Source organism: Pelodiscus sinensis, chromosome 2 (assembly GCF_049634645.1).
Source record: "Pelodiscus sinensis isolate JC-2024 chromosome 2, ASM4963464v1, whole genome shotgun sequence".
In the NCBI taxonomy this organism is placed as follows: domain Eukaryota; kingdom Metazoa; phylum Chordata; order Testudines; family Trionychidae; genus Pelodiscus; species Pelodiscus sinensis.
This window is the reverse complement of record NC_134712.1, coordinates 246,244,581-246,267,396: the sequence shown is the minus strand read 5'-3', so window position 1 is coordinate 246,267,396 and position 22,816 is coordinate 246,244,581. Positions and strand designations below refer to the sequence as shown.

Genomic DNA, 22,816 nt, shown 5'->3' with positions numbered 1-22,816 from the left:
AGCACCCTTGAGACTCGAGTGGTTCTGAACCAGAGAGTTTGCTGGACCAGGAAGGTCAATGGTCCTCCACTGGCTGCTGGCCCTGCTCCCAGAATCCCCTCTGGGCCCTGAAACCACTCCTGGCTGCCAGTCCTGGCCACTGGCCTCTCCTCCTGGTACATCAGGGCTCCCAGCCATTGGTCTCCCTGCCACTGGGGCTGCAGCTTCCCAGCCCTGGCCACTGTAGCTTCCTGACTGCTGCTGGCGCTTCCTATCACTAACCTGTCTGGGACATCCCAGCTGTCAGTCCTGCTCCAGGGGCTTTCCAGCCTTGGACTTTCCAGCCACTTCTGTCCCCTCTTCTTCCAGCACAGCTTGGGCCTCCCAGCTGCCAGACTCCCAGCTGGCCCCTACTCCCAGCTGGCCCCTGCTCCCAGCTGCAAAGGCTCTGCGCCAGCAACATCCAACTCCAAACTAGAGCTGGCCAAAATTTTAGACAATGTGAAAATAAATATTTCAAAATTTGGTTTGATGTGAACCAAACTTATTTTTCAAAATTTCCCATACATTGGAAATTGTCAAATTCTTGCTTCGGAAATACTGACACTTGGTATTTTCAAAATGACAGATATGTCCTGGCATGATACATGTAAATTTCAGTCTGCAGTTGCCAGGGTTCCACAGTCAGTGTTCCCTTTAAGCTGAGTAATTGGGTGGCTGCCCAGGAGAGATTCAAATGCTGCCCAGCTGATTAGCAGAGCACCCATGACTGGAAGCAGCTGGCAGCATGTGTTTGTAATGGTGGTGCACATCTGCACATGCCTTGGTGCATATAGCAAAATGTATTCTGCACATGGATGGAAAAAATTAGAGGGAACACTGTCCTTAGTTCATGTGAACTGATCCAGCCAGGGACATCAAGGCTTCTAGACTTCTAGACTGTCTGACTCTCAGGGATGATAGCACACTAAGTTTTTGGATTTGTACAGCCTGTTGGCTAGTTGGTACAGGACTCTAGAAGCCCTGAGGTCCTTCCAGGGCAGTTGAGAAGGTGAGGCTTTCCAAGAGCTGCAGAATGTGGAAGTCTAGCACCTTTGGCCCTGGGACAGTGCACATATTGCAGCTGTTCAGAACTATGGACACCAAAACCCTGGAGTCCCGGTAGTCCACTGGACAAGCTGGCAGGAACCTGGCAGGGGTCCGTTAAAAGCTTCTCTGTGGTTCATTGAGCCATACAAGTTTCATCAATATATTTCAGGTTTGATAAATTGGCATTTTCTAGGTAAACCCAGTTTTGTCAGAAATTTCCCATTGTAAACAAACACAGAATGTCAAGTGGAACAGCATAGATGGTTACAGTGGTATGTCAGCATTCATTTTAGTTTCCCTGTGTAATTCTTATTTCACTTTGTATTGTTTTCTGTTTCTGATGTTGCTCACTTCTTTAAACAGACCCCTGTATATGATGAAATGAGCAAGAAACATTTGCCCCATTATCTGTTAGTGGATTCTTATAATGAGCCACATCAAAGAAAAAGGGCAACTGAGACAGTTAATACCATTACCTGTGTGCTGGATGGTAAGTCATTTCTCATTATTTTTTAATTCAGACCTAAGCATATGTTGATGTGAAAGATCAAAATCTTTAAAAGGGGTGGGGGGAGCTAATAGGGTCTATTGCAAATGCTTCAGTTAGCTAATGCCAGAATTATTATTGCCTGCACATCTTTAATTTGGCTCCCTGTGAATATGTATTATCATCTTACACCTGCCTTTCTAGAGGGGATCTATCTTTAGACAGGATAACAAAGAGGAGCCAGGGAATTATGGTCCTGTCAGCCTCACTTGGATATCTGGAAAAATACTGAAACAAATTGTAAACCAATTTATAAGCAGTGTGACAGACCCAGACCAGCTGGCTGCCCCACACTAATAGAGGGAAGACATCCTGGGGCTTGGGTGAATAGCTTTCTCTTCCCTGAATAGGCTTGGCCCTATTTAGTGCAGCATAATCAATCAGTCATCTGGGGTCAATTAAAACTTGCTGAAAGCCTCAGGCTAATTAGGTACCTGCAGCCAATTAAGGCACATGGAGCTGCTTGAAACGGTAAGGAAGGGGAAAGGAAAAGAGTGAAGGAATGGAAGGAGGAAGTGCTGTGTGGGTGTGAGCTGAGAACTGATGAGCAGGCCAGGTACCAAAGGAAAGGGACTGGGAGGATTGTTTGGGGGAAGTGGCCCAGGGGAAAGCTGCCAGATTGAGAGAGCTACCATAATTCCATCCTTAGATACAAGAGACTGATTCGTTGTCCTCAGTCTTCAGGATGCCTATTTCCATGTAGCCATCCACCCCTTCCACAACCACTGCCTAAGATTAATGATGGGGCACACCACTCTCAATAGTGTGTTCTCCCCTTCAGACTCCTCAAGTCTTCAAGCGTGTGCGTAAAGATTCTCTCAGTGTTAGTCGCTCACCTCCATCAGTGGGAACTATCAGTGTTCCCATATTTGGACACTGGCTTTGCAAAGGCTGGTTGGCAAAAGGTCCGGTTAGCAATATTTAGAGGATTAATACTATTTCAATTTCTGGGCCTCCACATCAACCACAAAAGTCCATGCTAAACCCAGTACAGAGAATAAACTTCCTAATAGCTATTCTAGATTTCACAAGCTTGAGTTTACCTACTAGAAGACGGATTCTCCATCCTATCAACTTTACAGTGCAGAACAACAGGGACGACCTGTCCACAAGTCTTGAGACATATATTGGCCTCTACCGATGTGACTCCCCATGACAGTATGTACCTTAGGTGCCTCCAGACATGGGTAAGAACAGTGTATGCCCCCCAAAAGACACAGTGTCCAAATGTGTCATGGTGCCTTGGAAGATGTTGGATTCTCATATATGGTAGAAGGATTCAAGGAGAGTCTGCATTGGATCCCCATTCTTGCATCCAGCACTCTCAAAGATCCTCACAACAGACGCGTCTCTGAAAGCATAGGGGCTCATCTACAGAAGAGGACAGCACAGAGGAAATGGTTGGCACAGAAACTGGCACTCTATATCAATATCCTGCACTAAAGCAGGGCAAGATGTTGGGCAATGTTTAGTTCACTCCATACAAACTCACTCCAAGTAATGCTGGACAACAGGGCACTGACACTGGGCAGAACAAGATCCCAATCCTTATGTGAAGGGCTGTAATGGCTGTGGAGCTGGTGCATTTCTACCATCGGATAGAAATATCAGCAGTCTATCTAGCAGGCCTCCAGAATGCAAGTGCAGACCCCCTGAGCAAATACTTCTGACAGGAGCACAAATGAGAGCTCAAAGACTCTGTCTTCCATGCATCTGCCAGAACTGGGATATACCTTTTTGGCACCATGAATGAGCCAAAATCCCATTAGTTCTACTCCCAAGGAGAGTATGGCCCCAACACTCTGGTAGATAATCCCATGGCCCTGTATCTTCCTCCTTTAGGTTTACTGTCCTATACCAATAATCCTCAAGATTCTTCTCCAGCTGCACCATATGGAAAAACCACACTGTTCTTTTTTCATCTCTCAATGAGATCCTCTTAGCTAGCAGTTAACCTTACTTCCAGTTTTAATAGCTCTGTCCAAATCTAATGGCAGTTTGGAGCTTAATAAATGTTGCCTATGTGTTTGTATTGAGTTTTACCTGTGGTCATTTAAATGAACCTGAAACTTTTCCAAAATACAGGAATGATTGCATGTGCATGTGAATTAGACCTAACCAATATGCAATTATAGTACTGTTTCATTTAGACACAATCACTGAGCTGTTTATTTCATTTGGCATGGTTATTAGTGATATTGCACACAAAATGCAAGTTGGGGGAGAGAGCACAAAAGTAGTTGTAGTGTACAGGCAGTCCCCGGGTTACGTACAAGATAGGGACTGTAGGTTTGTTCTTACGTTGAATCTGTATGTAAGTCGGAACTGGCGGCCAGATTCAGCCGCTGCTGAAACTGACCAGCGGCTGACTACAGGAAGCCCGAGGCAGAGTTGCCCGGGCTTCCTGGAATCAGCCGCTGATCAGTTTCAACAGCGGCTGAATCTGGACGCCAGTTCCGACTTACATACAGATTCAACTTAAGAACCCCAGGCGTCCCCAAGTCAGCCGCTGCTGAAACTGATCAGCAGCTGATTCCAGGAAGCCCGGGGCAGAGCAACTCTGCCTCGGGCTTCCTGTAGTCAACCGCTGGTCAGTTTCAGCAGCGGCTGACTTGGGAACGCCTGGGGCAGAGCAGCTGGGGTGCTGCTGGGTTGCTCCAGTAGCGCCGCTCCTCGGAGCAAAGCCGCGGAGGACCCGGGAGGGGGGACTGCCCAGATGCACCCCCCCCCCCCAGCAGACCAGGGAGACGCAGAGCAGCTTTTCTCGCCCCGGAGGACACGGGCGGCGGGACCGTGGCGCGTCTGGGCGGTCCTGCCGCCCGCGTCCTCCAGGGCGAGAAAAGCCCTGTTCATAAGTGCGGATCCGACATAAGTGGGATCCGCGTAACCCGGGGACTTGCCTGTATATATTTCTTGCTGAATCAGAATGAAAGCTGTTACCTCAGTCGTATTTGCCAGTGTTCTAGACAATTGCAAGGTATGTCTAAAATGAATAAGGTTCTGAGTAAAAGCCCATTGAAGTTCAGTGGGTTTCGAATCAGGACTTATCTAAAGTAAATGAGTTTAAATACTGATTCATTGATCTGGGGTTTGTCTTTAAAATGAATGTAAGATTGAGTGAGTGACTTACATAGTGATATGAATGGAAAAAGTCTAAAAAAAAGGAATTTGGTTTAAGTTTCACTTTTCTCTGCTTTCATTAGTTGTGGTTCTTCTCTTGTCACATACAACAGCACTAATTACCTGGTTATTGCTTTGTTTTCTTTATCATTTGTAACTTGAAGAATCGCAACAGAAATGCCCTACCTGCTTGAAGAACTTTGCCCTAAAATATCTTATTTGGGACTCTTGTCCACTGTGGTTGAGAATCAAGAAAAAAGTGGCAATTTTAATAATGGATCCGTTTACTGACCTCACTATCACTCTGTGCATCGTGGTAAATACTGTCTTCATGGCACTAGAGCACTATAACATGACACAAAATTTAAAATCCATGATTAAAATAAGCAACATGGTAAGTGAATTCTAACAGTTTCTATCAAGAATAAACGTATGTGTATTTCTACCCAGGATACAAAGAATGGTTATAAGAAAGAAAGATTCATTCATTTATTCTTTCTGTCTATTAATTTTCAGGATATGGGATTCCCAAATGTTACTGTTGTTTCACAATTGTTCTAAACATTCTTTAGAATAAGAGCAGATAAGTCCAGAATATTTATTGAAAATACATTATATAAATACATGGTAAAAGTAGAGTTTGCTATTCAGCTTTTATTGATGTACCTCTTATCTATGCTACTATATTTGTGGGAGGAATTTTCTAGAGAATTGTGCCCCAGGAACTTTTAGGCTGATATGACTTACTGTTTCTATTGTAACAGATCTTCACTGGAATTTTTACTGCAGAAATGATCTTGAAAATCATTGCTCTAGATCCCTACTACTATTTTCAGCAGCGCTGGAATATTTATGACAGCTTAATTGTCACGGTTAGCTTAATTGACCTGAGTTTACGCACCAAAAGTAAAGGAAGAAAAGGACGAGGAAACCTGTTAGTTTTACGTACCTTCAAACTGGTAATGACTCATATATATTCAGTCTCATAAAACTTTTTGCATGAATACAATAGCGAGTATTTCAGTTCCTCCATTCACTGTAAGGAAAATTCATTTCTGCACCCACATATTAGGAACTGGAAACTCATTTTGTCTAATTTCAAACCCATTTGAAAGCTTGAGAAACTAATATAACATTTGTATTTCACTCTGGGATGGTTTGAAAACATGGAATGAAAGGAGCAAAAGGAATCCAGTGTCAAAATGTAGTGAATGTTGGAGCAGAGAATGAAAAGAATGAAAAACAAATTCAGAGGCACTGAAAAGAAATGGAGGAGAAAACATTAATAAAAAGACATGTGCTATCCTAGATTTTAGGAGGTGGATGATACACTACATCATAGTCTTCTTTTTTGTTAGAAACACTTTTAAAAAAAACAATCAAACAACCTTTGGAAAAGTGTGATTTTTAATTTAAAGTGAAAATGGTGTGCAAACACTAACCTGTTTTGTAAATCATATAAACCCCTGAAATAGTATTTCAGGTTTATGAAATCTTCAGGATGAATAGTTCCCTTTCATTACCTCAGTTTGGTTAGGAATGGAATGTTGTTATTCTTCATATTGACTATTGCAACAATATAATCTCCAGCAACAATATTTGGTGTTGTCAACTAGTTCATTCTCCTCCAATATACCTTTGCAAGTTGTTCTTCTGCCAATCAGATATTATCACGGAAAGCAGCTCCTGAGGTGAAAATATTATCAAAATTCAAGGAGTGGCTGACAAGAAAAGTAAATCATGTGATGGACTCTAGTTTACTTTTGAAAAGTTAGACATCTGACCCTGACGTAATGTCTACACAGCAGCATTATTTCGGAATAACATCAGTTATTCCAAAATAAGAAAGAGCATGTCTACAAAGTAAGCCATTATTTTGAAATAATGTCAAACTGAAGGATTTCTTACTCCTACTCTTGTAACCTTCATTTTACGAGAAGTAAGGGAAGTTGAAAGAAGAGAGTTCTTCTTTCTATTTCCTGTTGTGTAAACAGCGCCAAAAGCCGAATTAAGCTATTGTGACTTCAGCTACACAATTGACGTAGCTGAAGTTGTGTAGCTTAATTTGACTTATGACCTTCTGTGTAGATGTGCCCTGAGAGAGGGAAAAGAGAGAAAGAGAGAGAGAAAAAGATGTGAACCTCTGGCTGTGTCTAGACTACATGGCTCCATCGATAGAGCCATGTAGATTAGACAGATAGGCAAAGGCAACTGAAGCCGCGATTTAAATGATCATGGCTTCATTTAAATTTACATGGCTGCCGCGCTGAGCCAACAAACAGCTGATCAGCTGTTTGTCGGCTCAGCGCGCTAGTCTGGACGCTCCCCTGCCAACATCAAAGCCCTTTGTCAGCAGCCCCGTTATTCCTCGTGGGATGAGGTTTACCGGGGCTGCCGACAAAGGGCTTTGATGTCGGCAGGGGAGCATCCAGACTAGCGTGCTGAGCCAACAAACAGCTGATCAGCTGTTTGTCGGCTCAGCGCAGCAGCCATGTAAACTTAAATGAAGCCGCGATCATTTAAATCGCGGCTTCATTTGCCTTTGCCAAAAAAACAAATCTACATGGCTCCGTCGATGGAGCCATGTAGTTTAGACGTACCCTCTCTGATAAACAGTCTCAGGCTAAGCTCATTGTTTTATAGTGCTGACATGAAAGAATAAAGGTGCTTTACCTATTCTACAAACTGTCAGGGTGCGCTAGACTGGCAAGATTTTTCGCAAAAGTGGCTGCTTTTGCGCAAAAACTTGCTGCCTGTCTACACTGGCTGTGAGAATTTTCACAAGAACACTGACTTCGTAATGTACAAAATTAGTGCTTCTTGCGCAAATACTTTGATGCTCTCACTCAGGCATAAGCCCTCTTGCGCAAGAATACTTGCGCAAGAGGGCCAGTGTAGACAGGAACGTTAATTTCTTGCGCAAGAAAGCCTGATGGCTAAAATGGCCATCGGAGCTTTCTTGCGCAAGAGAGCGTCTACACTGGCACGGATGCTTTTGCGCAAAAGCAAATCTTTTGCGCAAAGGCACATGCCAGTATAGATGCTCTCTTGTGCAAATACTTTTAACGGAAAAATTTAAAACAGAGACTCAGAGTTATTTTTGTGCATAACTGTTTGGAGGATTGGTGCTTGTGTGGTGGTTAGATGGACAAGTGGGGATATAACATACATTCTCACTAAAGTGTTTTTGGGATGTTTCCTAAACACCAATTTAGGAACTGCATCTCTGTTCCAGAAAGTACTTAAGGATGTGTTTAATTTACAACACATACTTAAGTGCTTTCTCAAATAGGAACAGATTTAAGTGTTCATGTAAGTGCTTTTCTGAATTGGGATTTTAGCTGGTATTTGTAATTTGTTTGAAGGTATCTCATTTTCTCCCAATGCACAGAAAAGTATATGATGGAGCAGGGCTACTCAACTTTGGAAGCCCTGGGGGCCACAATGATACTCAGAGCACATGCCGAGGGCCGCAACTTAAGTGTGTTTGCATATACATGCAAATATATATGCAAATAGCTTCTTTCACACTGATGGGCATGAATACAGAAATTAAAGCAAACTACACAACATGTAGGCCCCATTTCCACCGATCTGACAGCACTTTTAATGAGCAATGACAGTTCAGGTATTCAACAACTAAAATGCATATCAACAGAAGACTCACCATTGTGGAGTGTGTTCTCAGTGGAGGTCATGTTCAGAGGATCCCACCTGCAGGCTGCGTGTTGAGCCCCGTGTAAACCCAAACTGCATTGTGGCCCACAAACAAATGGGCCAGGAGCCGCATGTGGCCCACGGGCCGCGTGTTGAGTAGCCCTGTGATAGAGGCACACATATTTCCATGTATTTATTTCCCCCTTTGCTCAACCACTACTATTGCCACCTTGTCAATCATACTTGTTGCTTCTTCCTCTTTGTGGTAACGTTTTCTTTTTCATTAATTAGGATTTCTCAAAGAGATCCTATAAGAATTTTATTCTTCAGGATTGGAGATCTACTATAACATTTATCTTTGAAGAACATTACTTACCTATTTTTATTCTCTAAATGCATTGTAATATGGTTATAATAGATCGTCATTCACCAACTCAGAATTATAAGATTTTATCATTTTTACCATTTTATTTTCAAAATGGCAAAGAAGGAACTGACTATTTAAAAGATTATGGGCTTTGGAACCTGACATTTACCAGAGGCAGAGATCTCAAGAGTCGTAGAATGTCATAATGTCTATAAATACAAAGAACAAAGAATTACAGATAAGTAATTATCTTTCTGCATCAGCACATAGACCCTGGTCAAGCAAAATCCTACAATTTTAAGCACTGAAGCTACATGCTTAAAATTAAGTATGATTCATGTGGCTTGCTGGCTTGGTGTGTTTGATACTGTGGTGACAGATGCTATAAAAACTTATGATAGATTGTTGGCTTGATTTACAGAGGTGCTGAACAGCTATAACTCCTATTTAAGTCAATGGGAATTCTGTATGCTCAGCACCTCTAAAATTCAACACATTTGCATGTAAATATTTGTTATTGAAAATGAAAATAAAGTAGTGATTATGATAAGCAGGAACTTAAGTTCTAATTCTAGAAGATATGAAAATACAGAAAGAAAGAAACTCCAATGAGAGGTAGTAATAAATTGCTAGTGATACAGTAAATTTATGTTATAGAATTGTGCAGGATTGTTGTGTCACTGTGCTAAAAGACACATGGATGAAGAGAAGGGAACAAAGAAATAAAATATTCTGCATTTCGTAGTGTTTGAGTAATCTGAAATGTCTGCATAAAAAAGATAATGAGGAATATCTAATTGTCTGTTGTCTAATGCTATGTTTTATGATTACACACAGCTAAGGGTCTTCAAACTGGCAAAGTCCTGGACAACTTTGAATACACTTATTAAAATCATTGGTAACTCAGTGGGTGCCATGGGTAACCTCACCTTGGTTCTGGCCATCATAGTCTTTATTTTCGCTGTGGTCGGAATGCAACTTTTTGGGAAAAGCTACAAAGAGCATTGCCATAAAATGAGTGAGGACTGCAAGCCACGTTGGCATATGATGGATTTTTTCCACTCGTTCCTTATTGTATTCCGAATCTTGTGTGGAGAATGGATTGAGACCATGTGGGATTGTATGGCAGTAGCTGGGCAACCATTATGCCTTGTTGTCTTCTTGCTGGCCATGGTGATAGGAAACCTCGTGGTGAGTTTCCAGATATGTTTATCTTTTTATTACATGTACAGTATAAAATATACTGACTTATAGAGAAAAGGTAGTTGAGGTAATAAGTTTTATTGAACCAACTTAAATTTATGAGAGAGAGAAGCTTTCAAGTTTCTGCAGAGATCTTCTGGTCTGGATTCAGCAGACCAGAAGGAGAGCTCTGTGTAAATTCAAAAGTTTGTCTCACTCACTAACAGAAGTTGGTCCAGTAAAAAATAATACCTCACCCACCCTGTCTCACTATTATCCGGGGACCAATAGGACTACAAAACTGCACAATATATTGACTTGTCTTTCTATGTATGGTAAGTCTGCTAGAGATGGTGGCAATGTGGCCACCCCAACTCTGCTGTGTCCAGTAAATCCCATTTGCCTTTAACCTTCAGAACTCACGCTCATATTTAAAGTAAGATGCTTTCAATATTGCGTCACCAAACCTTTTTACAGGCCAATATTCATTCCAAAGTGGAGCAATTTTCTATCAGAAAAAAGTTATCAATAATTTTCCTTTTAATCTCAAGACTCTGGGGAAATAATCATTAAGGTCTGAATACTCAAAAATATTTAAGCTCCAAATGTCTATTTCAGATCCTAACATCTGTTGAAATCAGTGGAAGTTTGAAGTTTTTGATAAATAAAAATAGAAGTTAGTCTCTTAACTTCTATGTATTTATAGTTTCCATCCATTTCAATTGGAATTAGAGTCCTAAATAGAAGTTTCTGACTCCTTCTGAGCATGAAGCCTTAAGTGTTTGTATCACAATCTGTTTTTTGTTAAAGAACTTGTTTCTCTTCTGAGCTCTTTGCAGGCAGTCCCTGCACTCACACCTGAAGCCACTGAATGGATAGCTCAGTGCAGGCTCCTAGTTCAGTTCTCTTTAGATGCAAGACATCTGATCTTTTTCTTATCCGAAGCTAAATCAGAAATAAAATACACTGAAGTCAATTAACCCTACTGTAAATAAGGTTTCTGAGAGAAAACTAACTCTCAGATGAAGTTTTCATATCCAATAGGGTTTTGAATTATTGTGGGCTTTCTGTGAACCAGTGGAATCTTTGTTTTTAAACAAATATTAAGAAGTGAACATTGTAATTTGTGGAAATAGTAAAAATTTTAATCTAAAAGTAAGGATGAAAGCATTTATCAGTAACTTAAGAGCCCCAAAATATTATTGACAAGGAGTCCTGTAGCACCTTATAGACTGACAGATGTATTGGAGCATAAGCTTTCATGGGCAAAGACCCACTTTCGTGCTACAGGACTTCTTGTCGCTTTTGCAGATCTAGACTAACACGGTTACCCCTATGATACTCGACACCAAAATATTATGGCTCTTTCAAATGATCCTCCAAATAAGCATTATAAACGTAGCAAATTTAGAGTTGATGGGAAAACATCAGCCTAACATGTTTACATGGCATTATCCCACCAATACTCCTTCATTTGCAAGCAAAGTGCAAAATTAAATATGCCAAAAAGATTTATAAGAGGGTACAGGACCTGATTCTTCTCTTGCTTATGCCAGCATCATGAGTCACTCCATTGGAGGAAGTGTGAGGAGATCCATGACCAAAGATTCTCATTTGATACTGTTTTCAAATAGTAAATTGGAGCTGGCAATGATTGTTTTTTAGTGCAATAAAGCCAGAAACATACAGGAAGCTGGGATTGAGAAAAGAGAAAGGAGAAATGGTAGAAGTCTGCTCTGTGGTAGAAGTCTGCTTGGAGATTCAAGGCTCTTGGTTAACCTGCACAGCTCTACATGTGGGCAGGGAAGGACTGTCTAGTTATCTTAGATGTCTATACATAAATGCAAGGAGCCTAGGAAACAAACAGGAAGAATTGAAAGTCCTGGCGTGATCAGGGAACTGTGGTGTGATTGGAATAGCAGAGAGTTGGTAGGGTAACTCACATGTCATGGATGGGTAAAGCTGTTCAAGAAGGACTGGTGAAGGAGAAAAGGTACAGGAGTTGCATTGTATGTAAGAGAGCAGTGTGACTACATCTGAACTACATCCCTCTGTTGGAAGAAGAATGTAAATTAGACATATCAAAAGTGCAAATGAAGCGGGGATTTAAATATCTCGCACTTCATTTGCATAATGACGGCCACCGTTTTTTTTCAAAATGGGGCTTTTCGAAAAAACGGCAGCTTAGATGGGGCATTTTTGACAGAAATGCCCCATTTCAAAAGATCGAGGAGTACCATCTAAACTGCTGGTTTTCTTTCAAAAAGCCCCAGTACGAAAAAAAGGGGCGGCTGCCATTATGCAAATGAAGCACAAAATATTTTAATCCCTTGTTCATTTGCACTTTCAATATGTCTAATTTACATCCCTCTGCTGACAGAGGGGTGTAGTTTAGACGTAGCCTGAGATTGCTCAGAATTGCAGTGCAAAACTAGAGAAAAGCCTGTTGAGAGACTTTAGATTAAGATTAGAGTTGAGAACAAGGGTGATGTTGTGATGGGTATATGCTATAGATCAGAGGGTTGAGGTAGATGAGGCTTTCTTCACACAACTGAAGTTTCCAGAACTCAGTGGTTCTCCCCACTACAGAAAGGATGTGGACAAATTGGAGAGTGACCAGCAGAAGTCAGCAAAAATAATTAGAAGGCTGGGGCACAAGATTTGTGAGGAGGAGCTGAGGGACCTTGTCTTATTTAATCTGCAGAAGGAAACAGTGAGGGGGGATTTGATAGCAGCCTTCAACTGCCTGAAAGGAGGGTTCCAAAGAGGATGGAGCTGTATTATTCTCAGTGGTGATAGATGACAGAAAGACGAGCAATTGTCTCAAATTGCAGTGGGGGTGGTCTAGGCTGGATATTAGGAAAAACTATTTTACTAGGAGGGTGGTGAAGCCATGGAACGGGTTGTCTAGGGAGGTGGTGGCATCTCCATCTTTAGATGTTTTAAGGTCTTATTTGACAAAACACTGGTTTAAATGATTTAACTGGGGTTGGTCCTGCTTTGAATAGATGGTTGGACTAGATGGCTTTTGAGATTTCTTCCAAACGTAATCTTCAATGACTCTATGATCCTATTATCAGGATGGGTAAAGGAAACATAGAGTAGTGCAGGGGTTCTCAAACTTTTTGGGCTCCGGAGCCCATTACATGCATAAAAATTTATATGGAGCCCCAGCGGTCCACTGATTGTATGTGTTGTACCTATCGATGTTTCCAGTTTGTCAACCTTACGGAGCCCCTGGAGATGTCTCACAAAGCCCTGGGGCTCCGCGGAGCACAGTTTGAGAAATACCGGAGTAGTGCATCTGTTTCCCACAGAGTTCTCAGTGATCCCTGGATGGAATTTAAAGCTCTTGGAAATCTTTTGTGGCAGCAGGGTGAGGGTATGTATGGTAACCACCTGGGGATGACTGTAAATTACAATTATACATTTTCAATGGTTTTTTTCAGCTAAAGAATGTCCAGCAGGGGACTTGATAACCAGCTGCCAGGGGATTAAAAACCAAGGAAGGGGTTAGATTTATTTAGTGTAGATTGTGGACTCAGCGCATATCCAAAAAAAAACCATTGAGAGACTAAATCAGTCCCTCAAAATCCTTTGCTGTGCTGGATCTGTGGTCTGCGCCTAATACAGAGGTTGATAGCTCTATTGTACAAATTATCTCCAGCTTTCTTATATCATTTCTGACCAGCTAAATGAACAATGTCCCCATAGTTATGTATATCAATACCTTTGTAATTGTCTGCCCCTCAAGGAAGTGATGGAATGCTTTGATACATCAACTTTTTTTCCTTTTATACCACTTGGAAGTGTTCAGAAGAAACTGAGTATAAGGCAAAAAAGTTTCTTCAAGTGCTAGGCTTCATAAACAGCAGCACATGATGGGTCCCACCATGCATTTCGTGAATTGTCTCCAAATTGATAGTCTTCTCAGGCCCTTCAAACCTTCTACTCACAAACATCCTTCTAGCTTCCACAAAATCTTCAGATGACGTAACTTCTCAACTGATCCATCACAGCTGATGCTATTAGAATTTATTCCTAGACAAAAATGTTCTAAACTAAAGAGAGCATTACAGTAATTTAAAGGTAATTAACATTTTAAAAATGGTGAATCATCCTCAAAACAAACATAAACTGAGAATGTTCAGAGTGAAAGATTAGTGTAAAGGAAATCTAAACATATCAAGCTATGGAATTGCAAAGTTAATACCATAAAAATCACTGATGCATTTTAATCCATGTGGTTGCAAATTAAATTGATTTTTAAAGATGTATTAGATTTAGGATATGTCTACACTTGCCCCCTAGTTCAGACTAGGGAAGCAAATGAACCATACCGAAGTTGCTAATGAAGTACTCGGGGGAGTAACAGTTAATTCGAGGGAAGGGTTTTGGATCGGACTACCACGTCTACACGCGGCAAGTTAAATCGGGCAACCGGCATTTTAAAATGGTGACCTGCTGCAAATATGCTAATCAAGCGCAGGATATTTAAATCCCGCGCTTCATGAGCAACTTCGGTATGGTTCATTTGCCTCCCTAGTCTGAACTAGAGGGCAAGTGTAGATATACCCTTAGATTTCATGGGTTTGGTTGTAAATGGTCAGACAATTCATTCAATGCTCAAACAATAAAGGCTGTAATTATAGGGAGGATGTAGAATATTCTTCAGAAGTAACAAAAAGATTAAATTCTTGTTTGAGGAGCAAAACTCCACTCAACCGTAGTCATTTCCACAATTGATTATTAATTTACCATTACTGGTGTTATCATTTTAAAATATGTTTCAGTAAAATTGTGTGATTTTCATTTACAGTCCTGTATTGGAGATAAGGTCATTGTTTCATGCCACAAAACTTGTTTTTTGGTTTTTATTTTTTGGAGGATCATGAAAACATACCCTTATGATATCTAAATATTCTGCATGAAAAATAATTTGTTAAACAATAATATTTTCATTTTGTCCTGTTAAGGTTGGTGCATTAAGAACAAATTGTTTAGAAATTTACTCTAATTTTAAAGTCTCCTATTTAAATTTCAAAATTATACTGCCATTATTTTCTTTTCCCTTCAATTGTTTTCAGGTTCTCAACCTGTTCATTGCACTGCTGCTAAACTCCTTCAGTGCTGACAATCTTCAAGCACCGGAAGAGGATAGAGAGATGAACAACCTTGAGATTGCAATTGGTCGGATCCACAAAGGACTTTACTTGCTGAAACATGCAACATGGGATTACTGTTGTGGAAAGCTCAGGAATCCAAATAAAGCTACCAAACTGAAAATGAAATTAGCCACTAAGAACACAAATGTGGAGAGTGGGAAAGAAAGAAAGAAGTGTAAAGAAAATTACAGTAACGATGTGACTAAGAAAAAGGGGGACAAGTGCTCAGTTAGCATCCTTGAAGATTTTATTACCAATCCAAATGTGTTTGTCTGCGTCCCTATTGCTGAGCCAGAGTCTGATATTGAGGACTATGAAGAAAATGATAATAAGTCGAGCATATTCACAGAAATGGATTACAATAAACAGGTAAGAAGCCTATGCAGGGAGAATATTGTTGAGACTACAAGTACCAGAGGAGTGGCCATGTTTGTTTGTATCTGCAAAAACAATGAGATTTATTTGGGCATAAGCTTTCATGGGCAAAAAGATAAAGTGGGTCTTTGCCCACGAAAGCTTTTGCCTAAATAAATGTTAGTCTTCAAGGTGTCACAGGAATACTCATTGGTTTTTGAAACTACAGGCTCTTTAATGGAGCTGGCAAAGGCATAGTATGATCTATCTGCAGGAAGTTGAATTTAGAGAAATGCAAAAGAAAACTAAAGGTGCAATAACTAAAGGTGCATTTTTTTTAAAAAGTCAGGGTAATTATCCAGTGGAAGAACTTACCAAGAGGTTTGGTAATTTTTTTTGTATCACGAAGTATTTCTATCGAGGCAGATGTGTTATTTTGCTGAATACAGGAATTACTAGGTGAAATTCTAAGATCTGAATTGGGTAGGAATTATACTAGCTACTCATAGTGGCCCCGCCGATTTGGAAATCTGTGAATCCATGTTCAACAACATTAACCTGAAAGAGGAAATGTATTTGATGGAAAAAGTACATAATGTTAAGGGCTTAAACAGTGAATTTTTAACAAGGCCTCACCTTTTTTATCCTATCAGCATGTCCCAGAAAATAATCCTTAGAACTAGATGGAAGTATTAAGAATGACATGGCTCTATCAGATTTTAATTTTATTATATTATAGTTCATAGAATCACATTTTTTTACATTTGCCTGAATTTTTGCATTTCCTTTTAAACTATGAAGTTATGACTGACTAGACTCTAAAATGTTCTTCTTCACCTAAAGGCTGCTAGATAGTTATAGAATCATAGAATCATAGGACTGGAAGGGACCTCGAGAGGTCATCGAGTCCAGCCCCCCGTCCTCAAGGCAGGACCAAGCTCCGTCTACACCATCCCTGACAGATGTCTATCTAATCTGTTCTTAAATATCTCCAGAGAGGGAGATTCCACCACCTCCCTTGGCAATTTATTCCAATATTTGACCACCCTGACAGTTAGGAATTTTTTCCTAATGTCCAATCTAAACCTCCCTTGCTGCACTTTAAGCCCATTACTTTTTGTCCTGTCCTCAGAAACCAAGAGGAACAAATTTTCTCCTTCCTCCTTGTGGCACCCTTTTAGATATTTGAAAACCGCTATCATGTCCCCCCTTAATCTTCTTTTTTCCAAACTAAACAAGCCCAGTTCATGAAGCCTGGCTTGATAGGTCATGTTCTCTAGACCTTTAATCATTCTTGTCACTCTTCTCTGTACCCTTTCCAATTTCTCCACATCTTTCTTGAAATGCGGTGCCCAGAATTGGACACAGTACTCCAGCTGAGGCCTAACTAGTGCAGAGTAGACCGGAAGAATGACTTCACAAGTTTTGCTTACAACACACCTGTTGATACAACCTAGAATCATATTTGCTTTTTTTGCAACAGCATCACACTGTTGACTCATATTCAACTTGTGGTCCACTATGACCCCTAGATCCCTTTCCGCCATACTCCTTCCTAGACAGTCGCTTCCCATCTTGTATGTATGGAACTGATTGTTCCTTCCTAAGTGGAGCACTTTGCATTTCTCTTTATTAAACTTCATCCTGTTTACCTCTGACCATTTCTCTAACTTGCTAAGGTCATTTTGAATTATGTCCCTATCCTCCAAAGAAGTTGCAACCCCACCCAGTTTGGTATCATCTGCAAACTTAATAAGCGTACTCTCTATCCCAATATCTACATCATTGATGAAGATATTGAACAGTACGGGTCCCAAAACAGACCCTTGCGGAACTCCACTTGTTATCCCTATCATGTGAGATGGTATCAATTGCCTTACTAAAGTCTAGGTATATGACATCCATCACTTCTCCCTTATCCACAAGGCTCGTTATCCTATCAAAGAAAGCTATCAGATTAGTTTGGCATGACTTGTTCTTCACAAACGCATGCTGGCTATTCCCTATCACTTTATTACCTTCCAAGTGTTTGCATATGATTCCTTAATTACCTGCTCCATTATCTTCCCTGGGACAGACGTTAAACTGACCGGTCTGTAGTTTCCTGGGTTGTTCTTATTCCCTTTTTTATAGATGGGCACAATATTTGCCCTTTTCCAGTCTTCTGGAATCTCCCCTGTCTTCCATGATTTTTCAAAGATCATAGCTAAAGGCTCAGATACTTCCTCTATCAGCTCCTTGAGTATCCTGGGATGCATTTCATCAGGACCTGGTGACTTGCTGACATCTAACTTTCCTAGGTGACATCTAACTTTCCTAGGCGCCAGTCTGGACGCGATCCTCCTGAAAATAAGCTCTGAAAGTAGGAATAAGAGATCCTCCGGAAAAGAGTTTATTTTCCGGAGGATCGCGTCCAGACTGGCGCTTTTCTCCGGCTTATCTACAAGCCGGAAAAAAGCGGCAGCCATGAAAATGCAAATCCCGCGGGGGATATTTAAATCCCCCACGGATCTGCCTATTCCAAAGTGCTACATTTGCATCCCTATTACGGAATAGGGGGCAATGTAGACACAGCCACCCTCTCTCTGCTTGTATTCACTATTTTAGGCACACCTCCAGACTTCTCAGTGAAGACCGAAACAAAGAAGTCATTGAGCATCTCCGCCATTTCCATGTTTCCTGTTACTGCTTCTCCCTCCTCACTGAGCAGTGGGCCTACCCTGTCCTTGGTCTTCCTCTTCCTTTTAATGTATTTATAAAAGGTCTTCTTGTTTCCCTTTATGCCTGTAGCTAGTTTGATCTCATTTTGTGCCTTTGCCTTTCTAATCTTGCCCCTGCATTCCCGTGTTGCTTGCCTATATTCATCCTTTGTTATTTGTCCTAGTTTCCATTTTTTATATGACTCCTTTTTTATTTTGAGAACATGCAAGATCCTCATTAAATCCAGATGTAAATATTCTCATTGATATCAGTAGGCTTTGGATCAGGCTTCACTCCACTGTGGGTTCCTTAATTTATTTTAGGTCACCAATGGAAACTTTCCTCCCTTTGTTTCTGTAAAAATAATATTTGAAAATGAGCAGGTCAAGGTTCTTTGTATTCCATTTGGAGAGTTCTGCTTTTAAATTATGTGCCATGTTTCTGCCACCAAAACAAAAAGACAAAATCCAATAAACACAACTGAAATTATCTTCAGCAGGAAAACCACCTTAGACTGAGGGGAGAACAATGTAAAAAACCAGGAGCTTGGTGTAAAGGATCTGAGATTTTCTCTGAGGACTTAACTGAGTTTAACATAGGAAAACAATGGAAGGTTGAGTCATCATCTCTACTTCCAAAAGAGGTAAGTGTGTTTGTATCTAACATGGAATCACCAAAATTGGCTGAGTTCTTATGTATCTCATTAATTTGTTTGGAATCTTATCAAGATTGTTAATCAAGAAACAATTTTGTACTTTAAAATTTGTATTTATTACTCTGTTTTGTGTTAATGACCAAGAACTTCATAATTTGCTAATGCTATGGGAGTCCATCTTAGCTAAACAAGTGTTCACAATTGCATCATATCATTCCTGATAAAATTCACTGGATTAGGTGTATTTAGCTTCACTATTCTGTTTTATTAGTGAAGGGGAGAATAAGTGGATTTCAGTGAATGATAATAGCACCATACTGTGTTTCTAATACTGATAAAAAACGTTAATGCAAGTTGGAGCTTCCTGGTCCGGTGCCCTAGGAACATCTGTGGTCCCACTGGAATGGGGAAGTCAAGGCTCCCCTCCCAGCCATCAGACCTGTCCCCAGGGGCCAGCCCAGGCCACGGGGCTCCATTTCTGACCTTGGCACTCCCAGCCCCTGCCACCAGCCCCAGCCTGGGCTGTGTTCCTGGCCACAATTGGGACTGCGCTTTCAGCCGTGCCAGCCCCGCTGCTGCCATCCCTGGACAGGACTGGGCTCCCAGACATGCTGACTCCGCGGCTGGAAGCCCTGGCTGGGGCCATGCTCTTTTCTGCTGTCCTGGGCTCTGCTTCCAGCCGCTGGCCCTGCTGCCACCAGTTGGGGCTGTGCTTCCAACCCTGGCCACTCCCTATGGGTATGTCTGCACAGCAAAGTTATTTCGAAATAACAGCCCTTATTTCAAAATAAATTTCCTAGAATCTACACAGCCAAACTGCTATTTCAACATAAATTTGAAATAGTGGAGTGCTTATTTCAAATTTGATAAACCTCATTCCATGAGGAATAATGCCAAATTCGAAATAGCTATTTCGAAATAAGTGCTGTGTAGTCTTCGCAGGTAGCCCTGATGGCCACTCTAGTCTCAACCAAGAACACTCCACTCCCTCCCCCTCTCCCCTGGAGCCCTTAAAGGGGTAGACTCTGGCCACAGTGCCTGTGCCAGCTTCAAGCCTGCCAGACCACTGCCCCGACCCAGTGGCCCCAAAACATGAGCCAGCAAACCACTGGCAGCCACTCCCCAGGAGCAGTCTGCCAGCTCCCAGGAGCCTGCCAGGGCCTGGAGAAGACAGATGCCTTCCTGGTCCCAGGTGGAGATCATGGACCTTATTCAGGTTTGGGGGGGATGCTCCCAACATCCATGATCTCTGTACTATATGGAGGAAAACAGCCATCTATGGCAGGATAGCTGCCAGCCTGGCCACCAAAGGCCACATGCGAACCCAGGAGCAGGTTCACATGAAAATCAAGTTGGTCCAGCAATACCCCCACCCCTGAGCCTTGAGTTTCCCCTCCCCTTTCTTCCCCTTGCTTCCCCCTTCCAGCTCCCTCCTCCCAGGTTTCCCCCTCCCCTCTCCTGCTCTCTCTTCTCCCCTCTCCTGCCTCCTTTCCCCAGTCTCACCAGAGTTTTATTCCCTCCCCTCAGTTTTGTTAAATAAAGAGAGTTTGTGTTCATGAAAATACATGTATTTTATTTTACATCAGGAGGGGTAAGTGGAAGGACATGAGGGAAGAACGAGGCACAAGCCCCCAGTGGGGCAGACCAGGGAGGCTCTTAGTGCTCCTCAGGGTGGAAGCTCTCCCACAGGGCCTCCTGGATACTGACAGCCCCCCGATGGACCTCCCAGATGATAGCCTGCAGAAAGTGCAGCCCGGCTCGCAGCAACGTGTCCACAAGAAGCATCAGAGTGCTCAGGGGCAGCTCTGGCTCCACGTTGCAGAGTCCTGTGGTATCCTGAGTGAAGGCAACCAGAGCATGCAGAGACAAAATGCTTTGCTGTGCCTCATCGAGGTAGATAAGCAAGCAGGGAAACCTGAGAACTGTCTGTCCGGGAGTTCCCTTTAAGCACAGACCTCAGATAGCCTCAGACAGCAGCCCCACACAGTACGTCCTGACCTGGTGCCCTGCCGGAACTGATTCCGGCCAGCCTTAAATGCAATTCAGAGTCCACTCAGTGTGGACAGGCTATTTCAAAATAGTAAAATGCTATTTTGAAATGCATTTTGTGTGTAGACATGTTATTTCGAAATAAGCTATTTCAAAATAACACTGTAGTGTAGCCATACCCTACATCTAGCCAGGCTCTCTGGCCCAGCAATATCCATGGCCCTGCCGGATCACAGATGTTGCCAGTACCAGATTTTTTAGTTTCAACCTGTAATCCTGAGTTACTGAAACACTGTGAAATAATTTTATTGAAAAGTATTGTAAAATTACCATTGTCTGCTTTTATTTTTCTTGAAATCTGAATTGCTGAGAAAAGAGGTGCAAAAAGATTGTCCCAGAAAATTCTGGTGTGTCCAGTGTGCTCTTTATGTATGAGTTGAAAGACCGTTAAATAAACATGAATATTCAGCTTTGAAATTTGCTCCCCCAGTCAGAAAAAGGAAACATACCATCTGGCCTGTGAGACAAACCAAGACAGTACAAATTTCAAACACAGAATATTTTAAATGAATTGCTCACAAATAAACTACAGTTGAATTATTATTCTCAGAAATGTTTTAGAAAGTGATTTTGAATAATGAATATATGCAATTTGGAAACAGAAAATATAATTGATTAAATTATTAGTTATGCATTATTCATACATCCCGAGCAGTGTGGCATCCTAAATATGTTGGAATAGGAGGGAAGTCTATGCCAATGAAGAATACATTGTATAATTATATGTGCCATTTCAAGTAAACTGCCATGGGCATTTCATAGTTTCATTCTCAACAGAAATTTTAGAACTCTACAAAAGTAGTCCTTTGATGAAATTATATTTCCACATTTTGCTTTCTCTATTTTTTCATGTGTTGTGCTCTGTTTTAATTGTTTTTAGCCCCAGTTAGTAGAATGTTTTAAAGCCTATCTATGTTTGAAAATCACATGTACCTAAATTTTAAAAAATGGAAATCATTATCATTTGTGAGATTTACTAGAATGATTAATTTGGTTCCTTTAAATATATTGTAGCCTTCTGTTTGAATTGATGTGCAAATATTTCAGGGATCATATACCGTACACTGTAAAGCTGGAGGGGAGACCCATTCCAGGACTGCCATATTATTAATAAGCACAGTACCCAAATACAGTTTTATTTTTTTAATATCTCCCTTAATTATAACTGCTTACCAATGAACTTATTCAGTTTATTTTAAAGCATTATGATTTCATTAAGGGAAAATTGATGTATTGTCTTTCTTGTGCAGCAACTGGATTACATCAGCTGTTCTGAAGGCAGCACAGCGGATCTGACAAATCCTGAGGAGCTTCTGAAACAGATCCCTGAGCTTGCTGAATACTTAAAGGAACCTGATAACTGTTTTCCAAAAGGTAAGAATCTGCTGATTTCCCTATGACTAAGAAGAGAGAACAGCTCACAGTAGCCTCTTCTCCTAGCTAATGCTGAAACACTCAGATTCTCAACACCAAGCCACTCTATTTGCTGAGTATTTAATGATAAAAATACTTTAATGATAATAATAATCAATAATACTTAATTCCTAGTACTTGGATAGTACTTTTCATCCACAGATCTCAATAACAGTGAAAACATATGTGAAATAGGCAGAGAGAACTTGTTGGTATTCGGTTGAATTTCTCTAGGATGGTGAACATGGAAACCCACTTTAAATTGCTATATAGCCAATGCCAGATGCCCCAGAGGGAGTGAACAGAATAGGGAATCACCACGGGATCCTCTCCTGTCATCCATTTCCAGCCTCTGACAGTCAAAGGCTGGGGACACCAGTCCTACCCGCCCTGGCTGATAGCCATTGATGGACCTAACCTCCATGAATCTATCTAGTTTATTATCAAAGTATCAGTTTAAGCTTAATTGGATGTGACAGTGATGATGTCCCATTTTAGGACAATATTCTGGAATCCTAAAAGAGGTCCAGAATACTGTG

The 22,816-nt window shown here is 41.2% G+C and overlaps 1 protein-coding gene across 1 annotated transcript in view; it reads left to right on the top strand.

Moving 5' to 3' along the window:
- LOC102447998 (sodium channel protein type 5 subunit alpha-like) overlaps window positions 1-22,816 on the top strand; it is an 86,251-nt gene that overhangs the window by 25,132 nt on the left and 38,303 nt on the right. The window contains exons 11-17 of the mRNA XM_075922836.1: window positions 1,432-1,558; window positions 4,900-5,129; window positions 5,500-5,694; window positions 9,597-9,950; window positions 15,029-15,475; window positions 18,657-18,803; window positions 22,115-22,238. Of these exons, the coding sequence (XP_075778951.1) occupies window positions 1,432-1,558; window positions 4,900-5,129; window positions 5,500-5,694; window positions 9,597-9,950; window positions 15,029-15,475; window positions 18,657-18,803; window positions 22,115-22,238 (1,624 nt within the window). The remainder of the gene's footprint in view (window positions 1-1,431; window positions 1,559-4,899; window positions 5,130-5,499; window positions 5,695-9,596; window positions 9,951-15,028; window positions 15,476-18,656; window positions 18,804-22,114; window positions 22,239-22,816) is intronic.